At 57.1% G+C, this 12,246-nt stretch overlaps 1 protein-coding gene across 2 annotated transcripts; it reads left to right on the top strand.

Moving 5' to 3' along the window:
- Window positions 1-3,594: 3,594 nt before the first annotated feature.
- CD74 (CD74 molecule) lies at window positions 3,595-11,286 on the top strand. 2 transcript variants are annotated; one of them, XM_067305053.1, is made up of 9 exons: window positions 3,595-3,720; window positions 6,109-6,284; window positions 6,542-6,633; window positions 6,727-6,789; window positions 7,046-7,141; window positions 7,392-7,482; window positions 8,576-8,764; window positions 9,574-9,648; window positions 10,115-11,286. In XM_067305053.1, the coding sequence occupies exons 1-9, from the start codon at window positions 3,644-3,646 to the stop codon at window positions 10,123-10,125; spliced, it is 870 nt and encodes a 289-aa protein (XP_067161154.1). In that variant the 5' UTR covers window positions 3,595-3,643; the 3' UTR covers window positions 10,126-11,286. The 2 variants fall into 2 exon arrangements, with proteins under 2 accessions (XP_067161154.1, XP_067161155.1); XM_067305054.1 differs by lacking the exon at window positions 8,576-8,764 and having other exon boundaries at window positions 3,597-3,720.
- Window positions 11,287-12,246: the final 960 nt, after the last annotated feature.

Genomic DNA, 12,246 nt, shown 5'->3' with positions numbered 1-12,246 from the left:
AACGGATCTGCTGGTAAATCTTGTGGCTTTGTGGTTATACTTGGATTTGCTCTGCAATCGCTTTGCAGCAGAGCCCCTCGAGGAGAGCTGATCCCATCCTGCAGAATAGGACGTCGTGTTGCAGGCAGCGAGAAATACGTGTTTCTTCAGCTGCGCACTGGGAACTGTGGGCTGAGGACTGCGAAACGGAGGCTTTGCTTGGTAACAAATGACATCACGTGGATGCCCGCAGGGTTATTTCCAACTCCACGCCTGAAATAATAGCTCTGTCTGCTTGGGTCAAGGTCTCCGTGTAACAGGCAAGTCTGAACGAAGTCTCCCTAAGACTGTACTCCTTCTCTCAGATATTAAGGTGGTTCGGTTCCCCCTCAAAAAGACAGCCAGTTCCCCAGCCTCCTATAATCAAGATTTACCATATTATCAAGAGTTTCATGGGTAGGACAAAATGTGCCTGTCCTGACTCCTGCGCATCTGAAGCCTGGGGGGCAACAGTGTGGTGATGAACATACATTTGGGGCCAATTTATGGATGCCTCTGAACAGGGCCATGAGGGGGAAGGCTCTGTTTCTGCTTCTTCAGAGGAACAGGCCCTCCGAGACCCCAGCTGGAGCCCTTGCGTGTGCTGCAGAGGTGCAGGGACTTGGTTTCCACCCCAGCCGTCTGGGTCCAAGTACTACCCTGAGGAGGTGGAAGAAACAGCTGGGAAAAAGGAGGGCTGAAAGCTGCTATGAAAGGAAAACTTCTTTGGAAAACTGATTTACAGACCTAAAACGCATCAAACGTCACTGCCCTGTGCTGAAAGGTGTAGTGTGATGTACTGGAAAAGTTGATAGAAAAGAGATGTCTGAATCCAGAGCAAACAGTTGATTCTGTGGTGAAAATCCCTGAGCTGGGCTTGATTACGGGGGTGACCCCCACATAGGAGCAGCCCTGCTGCCTCCTTCGGCTCGTGTAGGGATGAGCATGAGTCTTCTCCCCCTGCCCCCATAGCCAAATTTGCAGAATTGGACACATTTCCAGATAAATCACTGTCGGTTTCATTTGCTGAGTTCCTATTAAGACTTTCCGTAGTTCCCCTTTCGGACTGAGGTCAGTCACGGAAACGTGCCTGGCTCTCGCTGGGCTCTGGGGGTCCTTTCCAGCCGCCTGCTCGGAGAGGTCAGCTGCGACCATGCATCCATGAGAAGTGACTTGTCTTCAAAATAGCCTCTGGGGCTGCCCGCAAGGCAGGGTGCTGGCGGGGACGGGCGTTTGCAGCCGAGCTCGGAGTGCGGCAGCTGCGAAGCTCTGTCCCCCCCGGGGCCGAGCGGGGACGTCTCCGCACCACCACGGTTCCTCGCTTGCGTGTTGACGCCGTGCTGCGACGCGGTGCGGGGCCAGCCTGAACGCGCCGCACACGCTGTCCACGGGAGCAAGACCCGGGCAGGATGCGCTCCGCAGATCTCCAGTGCTCAGGGGCGGAGCGGGGACGCGGAGGTGCAGCTGCACGTGGGAAAAGGCTAACAGATATCCACATCGTCCGTGGACACCTGCAGCAGGTGGTCTTGCTCACGCAGATGGTTCTGGGCATCCCCAGGGCTTCCCCGGTGCGTCGCTCCAGTCGTGCTGGTCTGGGTGTGCAGCGCTGGGCCCATGCCTCCCGCCGTGCCAGGCGTGCCGCTCCCCTCCGCCAGCGCTCCCAGGGCAGGCTCCAGGCAGGAGCCGGCCTGAGGAGCCTGAGCACGGGCCAGGCTGGACTGGCATCTCCTCCAGAAACAGCAGCTCCCGAGGGATTCTGCCTGAGTCTCCGTAAATGCTTTTTCATTTTTCCTTAAACCTGATTTCTCAGCTGACTGGATGCCTGGAAAAAACTCAATACTGAGGTTAGGTAAGAGAAGCGAGGTGTTTCTGTAGCGCCAGCTCAAACGGCTGTTTTAGAAGTAAAAGGCTGCAAATACATATGACCTGCAGGCTGGGGACTAGCATGGGGGCTCCCCAGCTACCCTCGGTGAAGGCGTGCTCCTCGCCTGGTCTGGGGGAGATCATTCATACAGGAAAACGTGGGGAGTGGGCACCCAGGAAGGTCTCCGTGCCAGGCGCAGCCTCGACACCCAGGGCTGGGCAGAGCAAACGCGGAGGTTTGCCTGGCCATGGGGCGGTGGTGGCACTTCCAGGTGCATCCGGGAGGATGAGCCAGTCTGTATAGATTTGGCAGGGCAAGACCCAAGTGCTGGGAGTGAGCCTGGACCAGGTCACCTCATCTCCATCCCCGCGGCTTGGGGAATTTCAGGTCCCAGCCTGGCTGACAAGCATAGCAGGGGAATGGGGCTCCCTGAGGACAAAATGGGCAGGGGATGGAGAGCGCTCCGGCATTGCTGTGCTGCCTCTGGGATTGATCTAGGCAGATCAGGATAAGGCTGCACCCAAAACCAGAGCTGGGCTCATTATATTTAACTCAGCAGGAATCATTGCCTGATTTATGCCAGCTGGGTGAGGACACCTTGAAGGGCTTTCCAGGCATATGGCTCCCAGCCTTGGCACCCCTGTTCCCCCAGGGTGAGCGCAAGCTGGGGAGGGAGCAGCCGGGCTGCGTGCTGGAGCTGCCGCCAGCTTTGCAGCTCAATCCTTGCCAGCTAAAGAGCTCTAGAGCTGAGCTAGCAAAACTCATGTAACAGTTAAAGAAGTCTTCCTGCGCTCGTTCCAGCTCCCGAGTTAAAACTTTATGGGCTGCGAGCCGTGAGCGCGGAGCTTTGCCTAGTAACCAGTGACGCCAGCAAATGCCCGGGCAGGTGGTTTTTAATGTCACACCCAGACTATTGCTTCTGGCTGAACTGTGACCAAGGTCACGCTGGGTCCCAACGCTGGAGACGGCAGCGCCAGGCTCCTCTGCGCGCCGGGCAGTGGGGGGACCCTGGTGGCACCCCGTGAGGGAGGCGAGGGGGCAACCCGAGCGTGGGGCACCCAGCCCTGCGGGGAGCCCCAGCTGCATTTCTCCCACCACTGCTTAGCAAAACCCGGACGGCTGCCTCTTGGGGCTGCTTCTCCTCTCGTTTTTTCGAGGTGGAGGCAGGGCTGCCTGACGCGCTTGGGGCCCCAACCCTGGCCATGGCAAGCGATAAGTGCCCAAGAGGGCCTGAAAACACTTGACAGTCCTTTAAGTGTTACCCCTTCGTGCTGGTGAAACACGCCGCAGCAACATGTGGATTTTCCAGCCCGAGGGTGACCCCGAAGCCCTCGAGATGGGGGCCTCTTGAAGCGCAGCACGTTTGCACACAAAAAATAAAATAAAATAAAAATAAAGCAGCTTTTCCCTGGCACCAAAGGCAAGCGGGGAACAGGCCTTTGCACGGGGGGTCCTGCGCGGCGTACGGGAGCGCACCCTGCCGCCTGCCGCCTCCCGCATGCCACCCCCGCGCGGGGCACCGAGCCCCTCGCCCGCGGCCCTCGGGCCGCCCGGGGCCGCGGCGCCGGGGCAGAACGCGCGCCATCAGCGGAGCGGAGACCTGGCGCGCGGAGGTCTGCCTGGCAACAGGCGACGCGGCCCGCGGCAGCCAATGGGGCTTTTCCCTGGCGCCCCGGGGCGGTGGGGCCGGGGTATTTCCCGGCGCGGCGGCCCCGGTGCCCATTTCCCCGGCGGCGGCGGCGGTGCGGGCACGGCGGAGCCATGGCCGAGGACCAGCGGGACCTGATCTCCACCTCCGACCGCGGCAGCGCCGTGGTGCGCGTCGCCGAGCCCCAGAGGTGCGGGGGGAGGCACGTGTGTGGTTGTGGGGCCACGTGGGGCACAGCTGGGCCAAGGGGGACACGTCGTGGCTGTGGGGTGGAAGGGGGCAGGTTGGGCCAAATGGGGCATGGTTGGGCCAAGGGGCGCACGGTAGGTCTATGGGGTGGAAGGGGGCAGGTTGGGCCGAATGGGGCCTGGCTGGGCCAAGGGGCGCACGGTAGGTCTATGGGGTGGAAGGGGGCAGGTTGGGCCGAATGGGGCATGGTTGGGCCAAGGGGCGCACGGTAGGTCTATGGGGTGGAAGGGGGCAGGTTGGGCCGAATGGGGCCCGGCTGGGCCAAGGGGCGCACGGTAGGTCTATGGGGTGGAAGGGGGCAGGTTGGGCCGAATGGGGCATGGTTGGGCCAAGGGGCGCACGGTAGGTCTATGGGGTGGAAGGGGGCAGGTTGGGCCGAATGGGGCCCGGCTGGGCCAAGGGGCGCACGGTAGGTCTATGGGGTGGAAGGGGGCAGGTTGGGCCGAATGGGGCATGGTTGGGCCAAGGGGTGCACGGCGTGCCTATGGGGCTGCATGGGGCACAGTTGGGCTGAGCAGAGCATGGCGTGGCTATGGGGTGGAAGGAGGCAAGTTGGGCCAAGGAGGGCTTGGCGTGGCTGCGCAGCCAGATGCGGTCCAGTTGGGTCAAAGGGGGCTCGGTGTGGCTATGGGGCCGAGGGGACATGGCGTAGCTGCAGAGCACAGGGGTGGCCATGGGGTGGCCGTGGGCATGGCATGGACACGGGGACCCCCGGCGATGTAGGGCTGCTCCCCATTCCCGGTCATCCCCTATCTCCCAGGGTCATCTCTTATCTCCCAGCCACCTTCCTCCACCCTGGGGGGGAGGGGAGGGACAAGCACCCCAGCCAATCAGGCGCCTGGGAACTGCTGACATCAGGAGTAGCCGGGCAGACGAGCCGGCGGCAAGGCTGGATCCTGCAGCGGCGGAGCCAGCCCGAGGCTCCTCTGGGCGCTGCCTTTCCTGCCGCTTCCCTGGGGAAAGGCGGCTTCTGAGACCGCTCTGCCAGGGCAGAGAGCTTGAAAGCGCGTCAGAGAATCTGCCCCAAAGTGCTATTTTTAACTCTCTTATTTTCTGGAGGAAAAAAGCATCTATCAGTTCTGATTAATAGAACAGGCAAATCGAATGAGCCCATAGGACACACTGCTCAAAAAAAATCCTTGCACAGAAGAAAAGAGCAAGAGAAAGGGAGTCAGACTGCACGGACAGGGAGTAGGAGGGGACCGTAAGGATTTTCCCATTGCTCTGGCATCAGGTGCTCCTGAGCCACTGCCAAGTGCTGCTGCTGCCACCTGTGGAGCTGCGTAGGCCCCTCCCAAGCGAACCGATCTGTTCCCCCACCCCTGCCAGGTTGAATTTGGCTCCTGAGAGCCTGGTGCTTCCTTCCTCTGTTTGCATTTCTTCGGCACCTGTTTGCAATTTGTAGTCTCGCTGCCAGCAGGCTCAGGTCAAAGACCTGCCAGCGCCTGCGTGGCCAGCCCCACTCGTGTGCTTGGGACCTTGCCGCTGCCGGCGGCATGCGAAGAAGTGCCAAGTCTGCCTTGGCACCTGTGTGTGTTGCTGGCCAGGTACCTGCTTCACCCTTATGTAGCCGCGGGACCTCTTTTGCATGAGTTTTGCTTTGGATGGCAGTGGGGTGCCTTGTTCATGTGCCTTCTCTTTACTTTTTAAAAGTACGTACAAGCCGGCATCCCTTGGGATATGTCCTCTGCCTGTGGGGACCCACGGTCTTTCCCAGCTGGTTGCACCCTGTGCTGAGGGGCTCCAGCAGAAGGGGGTGCCCCAGCTGGGCTGTTGTCCCCACAGCCGTGTGACGTGTCCTGAAACCCCCTTGCAGCACGCTGGCACTCAGCCTGTGGCCGCTGCCGTGCTCCTGTGCCCATGCGCTTCTGGCTGCCCCCTCTGTGCGTGTCCCACCTACGCCAAGCAGGTTTCAGTTCCCCTGAATGTGCAGAAGTAACCTTAACACTGAAATTTCACTTCTGCATGCTGCCGGCAGCCAGCGCCTGCTCCCCCACTGGCCTGCCGGAGCTGGTGGTGCTTAAAAAGTGCCTTTGTTTGGCTGCAGAGTTGACAGAGGTTATTTAGGGTGGTCCATAGGCTAGCGTGAGGATTTCGTGGGGCAGAGATTGAAGAGTACAAGTGTGTTTCCTACAGCCTGTGGCGCCACCTCCTCGGGGTGTTAATTGGAAATCCCCGTGCTTGGGTTATTGACGTAAAGGTTGGGCGAAGCACCGGGAACGCAGTTCCCACATCTCTGCCTCAGCACCCTTACGGCAGAGTTTAGTGAACATTTCCAGCTTCCAGGAGACCAGAGTGGGGCCTGAGCTCCCTCCCTCATGTCTTGCAGATCTGCGTTTGGCCGCAAAGCCGCCTTCTCTGCGCTGTCCATCCTGGTGGCCCTGCTGATCGCCAGCCAGGCCGTGACCGTCTACTTTGTCTACCAGCAGAGCGGGCAGATCAACAAGCTGACCAAGACCTCACAGACCCTGCAGCTGGAGTCGCTGCAGAGGAAGCTGCCCCCAAGTCAGTAGCTCACGTGGTGGTGGTGGGAGGTGGCCAGGGAAATGCAGCAGGTCTTGCTTGACCACCAAAACCACGGGCAGCAGAGGGAGATACCTAGGAGCGGGCCTGGCTTTCTGGGCAGTGGCAGCTCCCCAGGGCTGTTGGGGACCTTCCCCCGGTGGAGTTGTCTTGCAGAACATGACTGTGCAGGAGAGGGTTGGGGGAGAGGGGGATGGTCCCTTTTCTTGATCCCCCTCCCGTTGCTTCTTTCTCGGCAGGTGCCAAGCCAATGAACAAGATGCGGATGGCCATGGTGAACATGCCCCTGGTCATGAGGAACCTGCCGCTTGCCCCCTCTTCGGAAGGGATGGTAAGAGGTGCCCACCCCTGCCTTGCACTGGCTGCTGCCTCATGGCCTGCTGCCAGGCCTTGGACTGACTCTTCCCATTTGAATTTTCTTTAGCCTATGGAGGCCATGGGGCCCCTCAGCAACAAAACGGAGGACCAAGTCAAACACCTGCTGCTGGTAAGGTTCTCATTGTGTCCTCTGGTGTGCAGGCACCCCACAGCTACCCTCTGTGCTGCCGAAGGCAGTGGGACCCCATGCTTTGAGCTGTCCCTTGGCTGGATGGGCATCACTGGGGGTTCCCCTCCTGCACCCTTGGGGTCTCAGAGCTGGTGGGAGCTCCTGGACTCCTGTAATATCACTCTGGTTGATGAGAGCTTCATCCCATCCCTCCTTCTTTCTTTGCCCTGTCTCGCTCTGGTGGTCACCTCTGCAGCAAGCAGACCCAAAGAAAATGTTCCCAGAGCTGAAGGACAACCTGATGGACAACCTGAAGCGCCTGAAGAAGTCAATGACTGATGCAGATTGGAAGGTCGGTGTGTGGCTGCTGTCCTGCCCTGCCCCTTTCAGAAGCACCCTGCTTTTCCCTTGGGATGGACTGGTGTGTCTGCACCTGGAAATGCAAAACCCTTATTGTGCCAGGCTTGCATTTCTCCCACCCCAAGGGAGGGGACGTGCACGTGGCTGTCGCTGCTCTGAGCTGGAGCTTGCAGCAGGGTACGCGTCCTCATCGTGCACGCTCCTTTCTCCTGATTACCTTGTGCTGTTTCCCCTTCTTGCAGTCCTTTGAATCCTGGATGCACAAGTGGCTGCTGTTTGAACTGGCCAAAACCCCCCAGAAAGATGAGAAGAAGGCGATCCCAGCGGAGAAAGGTATCACAGATGGGGGCTACTAAATTAAGGGAGGGTTAGGACTAACCCTTCAGTAACAATTGCATCCCAAGAGGGTACAGCACGAGAGCACCCCAGAGGCAACTGAGGCTCTGGCCCAGCAGCTAGGAACCTCTTCCTTCCTGGAAGGACCTCCTGGTGTCCAGCCAGGAGCCTCCATCTGGAGCTGTTAGGGCAGGGCATGGGTCCAGGGCAGCATCTGGGGCACTGCTGGGCTGGAGAGAGGAGTTCAGGCAACTGCTCTCCCCAGCTGTCAGGATTTCCACTTTTGCAGAGGTATTGAAATGCCAGCCTTAACAGCAAGGCTGACAGCAGTGCTGGTCTTCAGCGCCTTTGGTGCCTCTGATCTGCACCAATAAAGCCAAACTCATAGGGAAAGGAACAGCCCTTGGGGCTTTGTAGAGGAGCTGTTTGTTTGTTGGACTGAGGCTGAGGTCAACCAGGACTTCCTGAAGGAAAACCCACGGTCCCAGAAAGGGCCAGCCATGGAGGTGCTGCCTGTTATCTGCGAGCAGATACAGAAGTGTTGGAAAAGAGTGAACATCTGGAAAAACAGACCACCACTTCAAATCCTCTATCTTTGGTTAGAGGGAGAGCTTTTAAAAAAAAAAAAAAAAATCCCTGGGGTGGGGTTTGTTCTTCCTCCTTTTAAATTTTATTTAGCTGCTTCTGGATAAAAGCTCAGTGCCCAGAACTTCACATCAATTGGTTCCCTAGCCCTGGTCCGACCAACCCCACTTAACAAAATTCATGTTGATGTGGTCTCCATTAAGTAGAGTCGTTACTGTTTGCTATCATTAGGGTAAATGGGTTTTCCCAGGAGAAATCCCAATAAGGCAGCTGTTCCAATGAAGTTAGGATTTTGTTTGTTTCCAAAACAAGCATTTTCCAGTTGCTTCCCTGCTGGTGTAGCGTCAAGGGGCTGGCCCAGCGTTTCCGAAACCCTGTTGGGTGATGCATCCTTTGGCCAGTTGTTGGCAGGACCATCCTCTGGGCTGAGCGATGCTGTAAGGCTCCTGGGCAGTAGATGGCCCGAGGTGCTCATGGTGTATTCTGTTTGTTTTTATTGCCCTAGTGCAAACTAAGTGCCAGGTGGAGGCCAGTTTTGGTGGTGTCCATCTGGGTCGCTTCCGCCCCCAGTGCGATGAGAATGGAGACTACCTTCCCAAGCAGTGCGATGCCAGCACAGGCTACTGCTGGTGCTCCTACAAAAATGGCACCAGGATTGAGGGCACTGAGACTCGGGAAAAGCTGGATTGCCCTGGTAGGTCACCAGGGTGGGGAAGGAGGAGAGGAACAAGCAGCACCTCCAATCACGGTCCCTGGTTTCTCTTGAGCTCAGTAAGGAGCAGAACCAGCCAGGAGCTGAGAGGGTGCCCAGCACCACTTGAGCTGCTCAGTGCATTGCAGGATCAGGCAGTGCCCCATTAGGGAGAGCCTAGGTGCCCCAGGGTGAGGTGGCACAGGTGGCCAGCAAAGGAAGAGGTTCCCAGAGGCAGCAGCAACCTGCCACCTTTGTGCCTGTGGGGCCCACCCTGAGGACATGCCATGGGGGCTGGCCCTTCCCTGCCCCTTCAGCACCACCACACCATGCAGTGCCATTGTGTTACAGCCACTCTCTGAAGGGGACCCTGAAAAACATAGGAACGGGGGTTTTAGCCCTTGCCTAGTTGCAGCTGGAGCTAAGGCCCTGAGTCCTGCCCCTCCCATCTCTGGTTTGAGGTCTGAGGTTATCTGAAGTCCCAATGAAGCCCCTCAAAACAGAGTAGAAAGGCCCCTGCTTTTACAGGCAGGGGAAAACATTCAAGAGAGTCCTTGCTTTCCTCTTCCACTGCATTGCTCAACCTGCCCCTTGGCACGCACTCGATTCCACCATGTCAGCGTTCGGCTGAGCTTGAGCTGTGCTTCATGGCTTGGCCGTGCTGGCAAGGGAATCCTCGAAGGGCAGAAGGGCCCTTTGCAGTGACCGCAGTAGCAGCAATACAGGCCACCAGCATGGCAGCAGCAGAGAGGGTGGCACAGGGCAGCATGCCTTTGTTGTCCCAATGCCGAAGTACTTTGTGTCCTCTGCAGCTGTGCCCAGAACCATGGAGCCAGAGGAGATGATCTTTTCCGGGGTGGATTTTCTCAAGCTGGATGCTGAGAAAGGTGAGTGGCTCAGGACAGTCACGGTGGCAGGGTGGCCACCTCCAAGTCAGTCACCTGGACCCAGGGCAGGGTGGTGTTAGCTCAGTGGGCTGGGAGGAAACCCATGGGTCTTTGGGGGCAGAGGGGGTGCAATACAGGTCCAACCCCTCCAAGCGTCCCTGCATCAGCAGTATCACCAGTGGCAAGACTGGGGTTGCCAGGTCCATGCAGTGACCAGGACATGTGCTGTGTGCTGCGATACAGAACCAGCCCTGGGCTGGGTCCAGCCAAGGAGCAGCAGGGAGAAGCCTTGCTGGTGCTGCGTAGCGAGGCCAGGAAGCATGCATGGTCTCCTTCATGCGCCCTGAGTGGCAGCAGTGCCTGGCAGCTGCAGCCACAGGGAACAGGGCAGCTCCTGCTGAAACCCATGTCCTGTGTGCTGGGCCTGGAGCCATCTTACTAATTTCCTTCTCTCTTTTCCTCAAAGGAAACAAGTAGAAGAGGATGCCTGCAGATACCTTGTCCCATCTTCGGCATCCCCACTCACGTTTTTGCTCTATTTCATTTGTGCTTTTATATTGCTCTCCCAAAGACTATTAATAGCAGGTAATCCTGAGCACTTCTGCCCAGGCGTTAATTCTCTTCCCCTACTGCAAGGCATGAAAGTGGGTTGATCGTATGTTGTTTGCAGGCTGTCTCCTGCCCTGTGTTAGCACAATAGTAGGAGCATCCCCTTTGCTAGATACAAAATGTTCCCTTACAGGTATGTCTGGTAGAGCAGGCTGGAAAATTATTATTTCAACTGCATCAGACCCATAGTTTCCCCCTTTTGCTAATCAGGTATGAGCTGCTGAGTAAGGAGCTCCTGGGCAGTATTGTTTGAGGGGAGCCCAGTGGGGTCCCACTGTGGGGCTTGTTAGCTCTGCACTAGGGAGTCCCACTGACTCCTCTGCGTTTGGTGACTCCCCCAGCAGTTTCTCCACAAAGTGCCTTCTCTGCCCTCTCCAAGGTTCATAAGCAGGACTCTGCCCCAGACCCCAGAATGCCTCTCCTCTTCAGGAGCTCTTCAGGAAGATGCTGTTGGTGAGAACAGCTTTCCCACTCGCAACCAGTCCTGTAGCAATTTCCAGCACCCTGGCCACAGGCAAACAGCAACAGGGCCCAGGCAAGCGTAGGGATCACCCATGCTGAAGAATGAGCCGCTAATGCTTTGTTGTACTGAATGAACATTAAAAGACAGCAGCAAAATGGACAAGCTTCCACAAGCTTCTTAACTGAACCCTGTAGGTTGGAGTCATGTGTGACTACTAGATGTTAGACTACTGAAGCATCTTTCCTATTTTTTTTTGTAAACTTAAGTTTTGTAGGGATAGATGCTCACCTGCAGCTTTTCCCTTCAGCTCTGAGACCAGCCAAGTAGTGGGTACTAGCCAAAACAGGAACTAATGCTGGAGATAGAGGGTTTTTAATTTTTTTGAACATATCTTTCCTTTATAAATGGGCTCACAAGCAAATCATTTCAAATAAACTTTTGAATAAGAAAGCCTTGTAGCAATTCTGGCAGGGCAAGAGATGCAATCATTTTGCAGCTATCCCATCTTAAAAAAAATAAATAAAACCTCACAGGAAAAAAAATAAATAAAATATACTCCCTCCAGAGAGCTGCTTCTAATCAGATACTGTTCAGGCATCTGTGCCTTGTTCCTGTGCCTGTTTTCACTCATGCTTGCACAGTGAGGGAAGGTGCACAGGTGGCAGGGGTGCATGGTGCTGCCGGAGTGGCCACAGGGACACTGCAAGAGGATGTTGGGGGCAAGCTGCTGCTGCTCTCTCCCATCACGCAGGTGGGGACTGAGGGTACCAAGCATTCTCACCTTATGGAGGAAAAGCATCTTTCCCCCTGCCATGGAGGCTGGTGGAGCTGAAGGACCACCCAGTCATGGTGGCAGGTGCACAGGGGTTGCATCTCCAAGTGGCGGGGTGAGAACACCCCTGTGGCTTTGGCTCGCTACAAAGCCCTGGGGCCAACACTGACAGTGGTTCTGATCTTGCCTCATGCTTGAGCTCCAACACCAGGGCTGGCATTTAAGGCTCCCTGCTCTGTGCAGCCCCAAACATGCCAGGGCCTGCTTAGCTCGAGCACTGGGGCTCCAGGCAAAGATCTGTGCTCTGGTCCCCCTCTCCAGGAGCTTCAGGCCTGCTGAAACCCAAGGCCTCCCAGTAGGAGGATTTTAATCCTCTGCTCTCTAGCTTACAGTCCCTGCCCCAGACCACCCTCCTTCACCCCACTCTCACCTCCAGCTCCACAACAGCCACTGGACCTTGTATCTTGATGTGCTGAGGGCTGTGCTGGAAGGAGGAGCAGGAGGGTAGCCCTCCTATTTTCCTCACATCCTAACCACTAGGGCAGGGAACGAAGAGATGAAGCTAGGCACAAGGCCAGCACAAGCTGCAGGTAGCTGCCTGAGAGGCAAGCAGGCTGGAAATAGAGAATAGGCACTGTCGGAGGGCAACGCATTTAAACCTGGCCCAAACCAGGCTGCTCTCAGCACCTGCCCCCACAGCAGTGTAGCATTTTAGTAATAAAAAAACCCAAAGCAAAACAAACCCCCACAACTG

Source organism: Apteryx mantelli, chromosome 14 (assembly GCF_036417845.1).
Source record: "Apteryx mantelli isolate bAptMan1 chromosome 14, bAptMan1.hap1, whole genome shotgun sequence".
NCBI classification, from domain to species: Eukaryota; Metazoa; Chordata; class Aves; order Apterygiformes; family Apterygidae; genus Apteryx; species Apteryx mantelli.
Note: the sequence above shows the minus strand (reverse complement) of the source record. Positions and strands in the feature narration are given on the sequence as shown.

Coding starts and splice junctions, on each gene's coding strand:
- CD74 (XM_067305053.1), top strand. CDS start 3,644: ATGGCCGAGGACCAGCGGGACCTGATCTCCACCTCCGACCGCGGCAGC. Junction 3,721..6,108: donor CGCGTCGCCGAGCCCCAGAG/GTGCGGGGGGAG, acceptor CATGTCTTGCAG/ATCTGCGTTTGGCCGCAAAG. Junction 7,142..7,391: donor TGACTGATGCAGATTGGAAG/GTCGGTGTGTGG, acceptor CCCTTCTTGCAG/TCCTTTGAATCCTGGATGCA.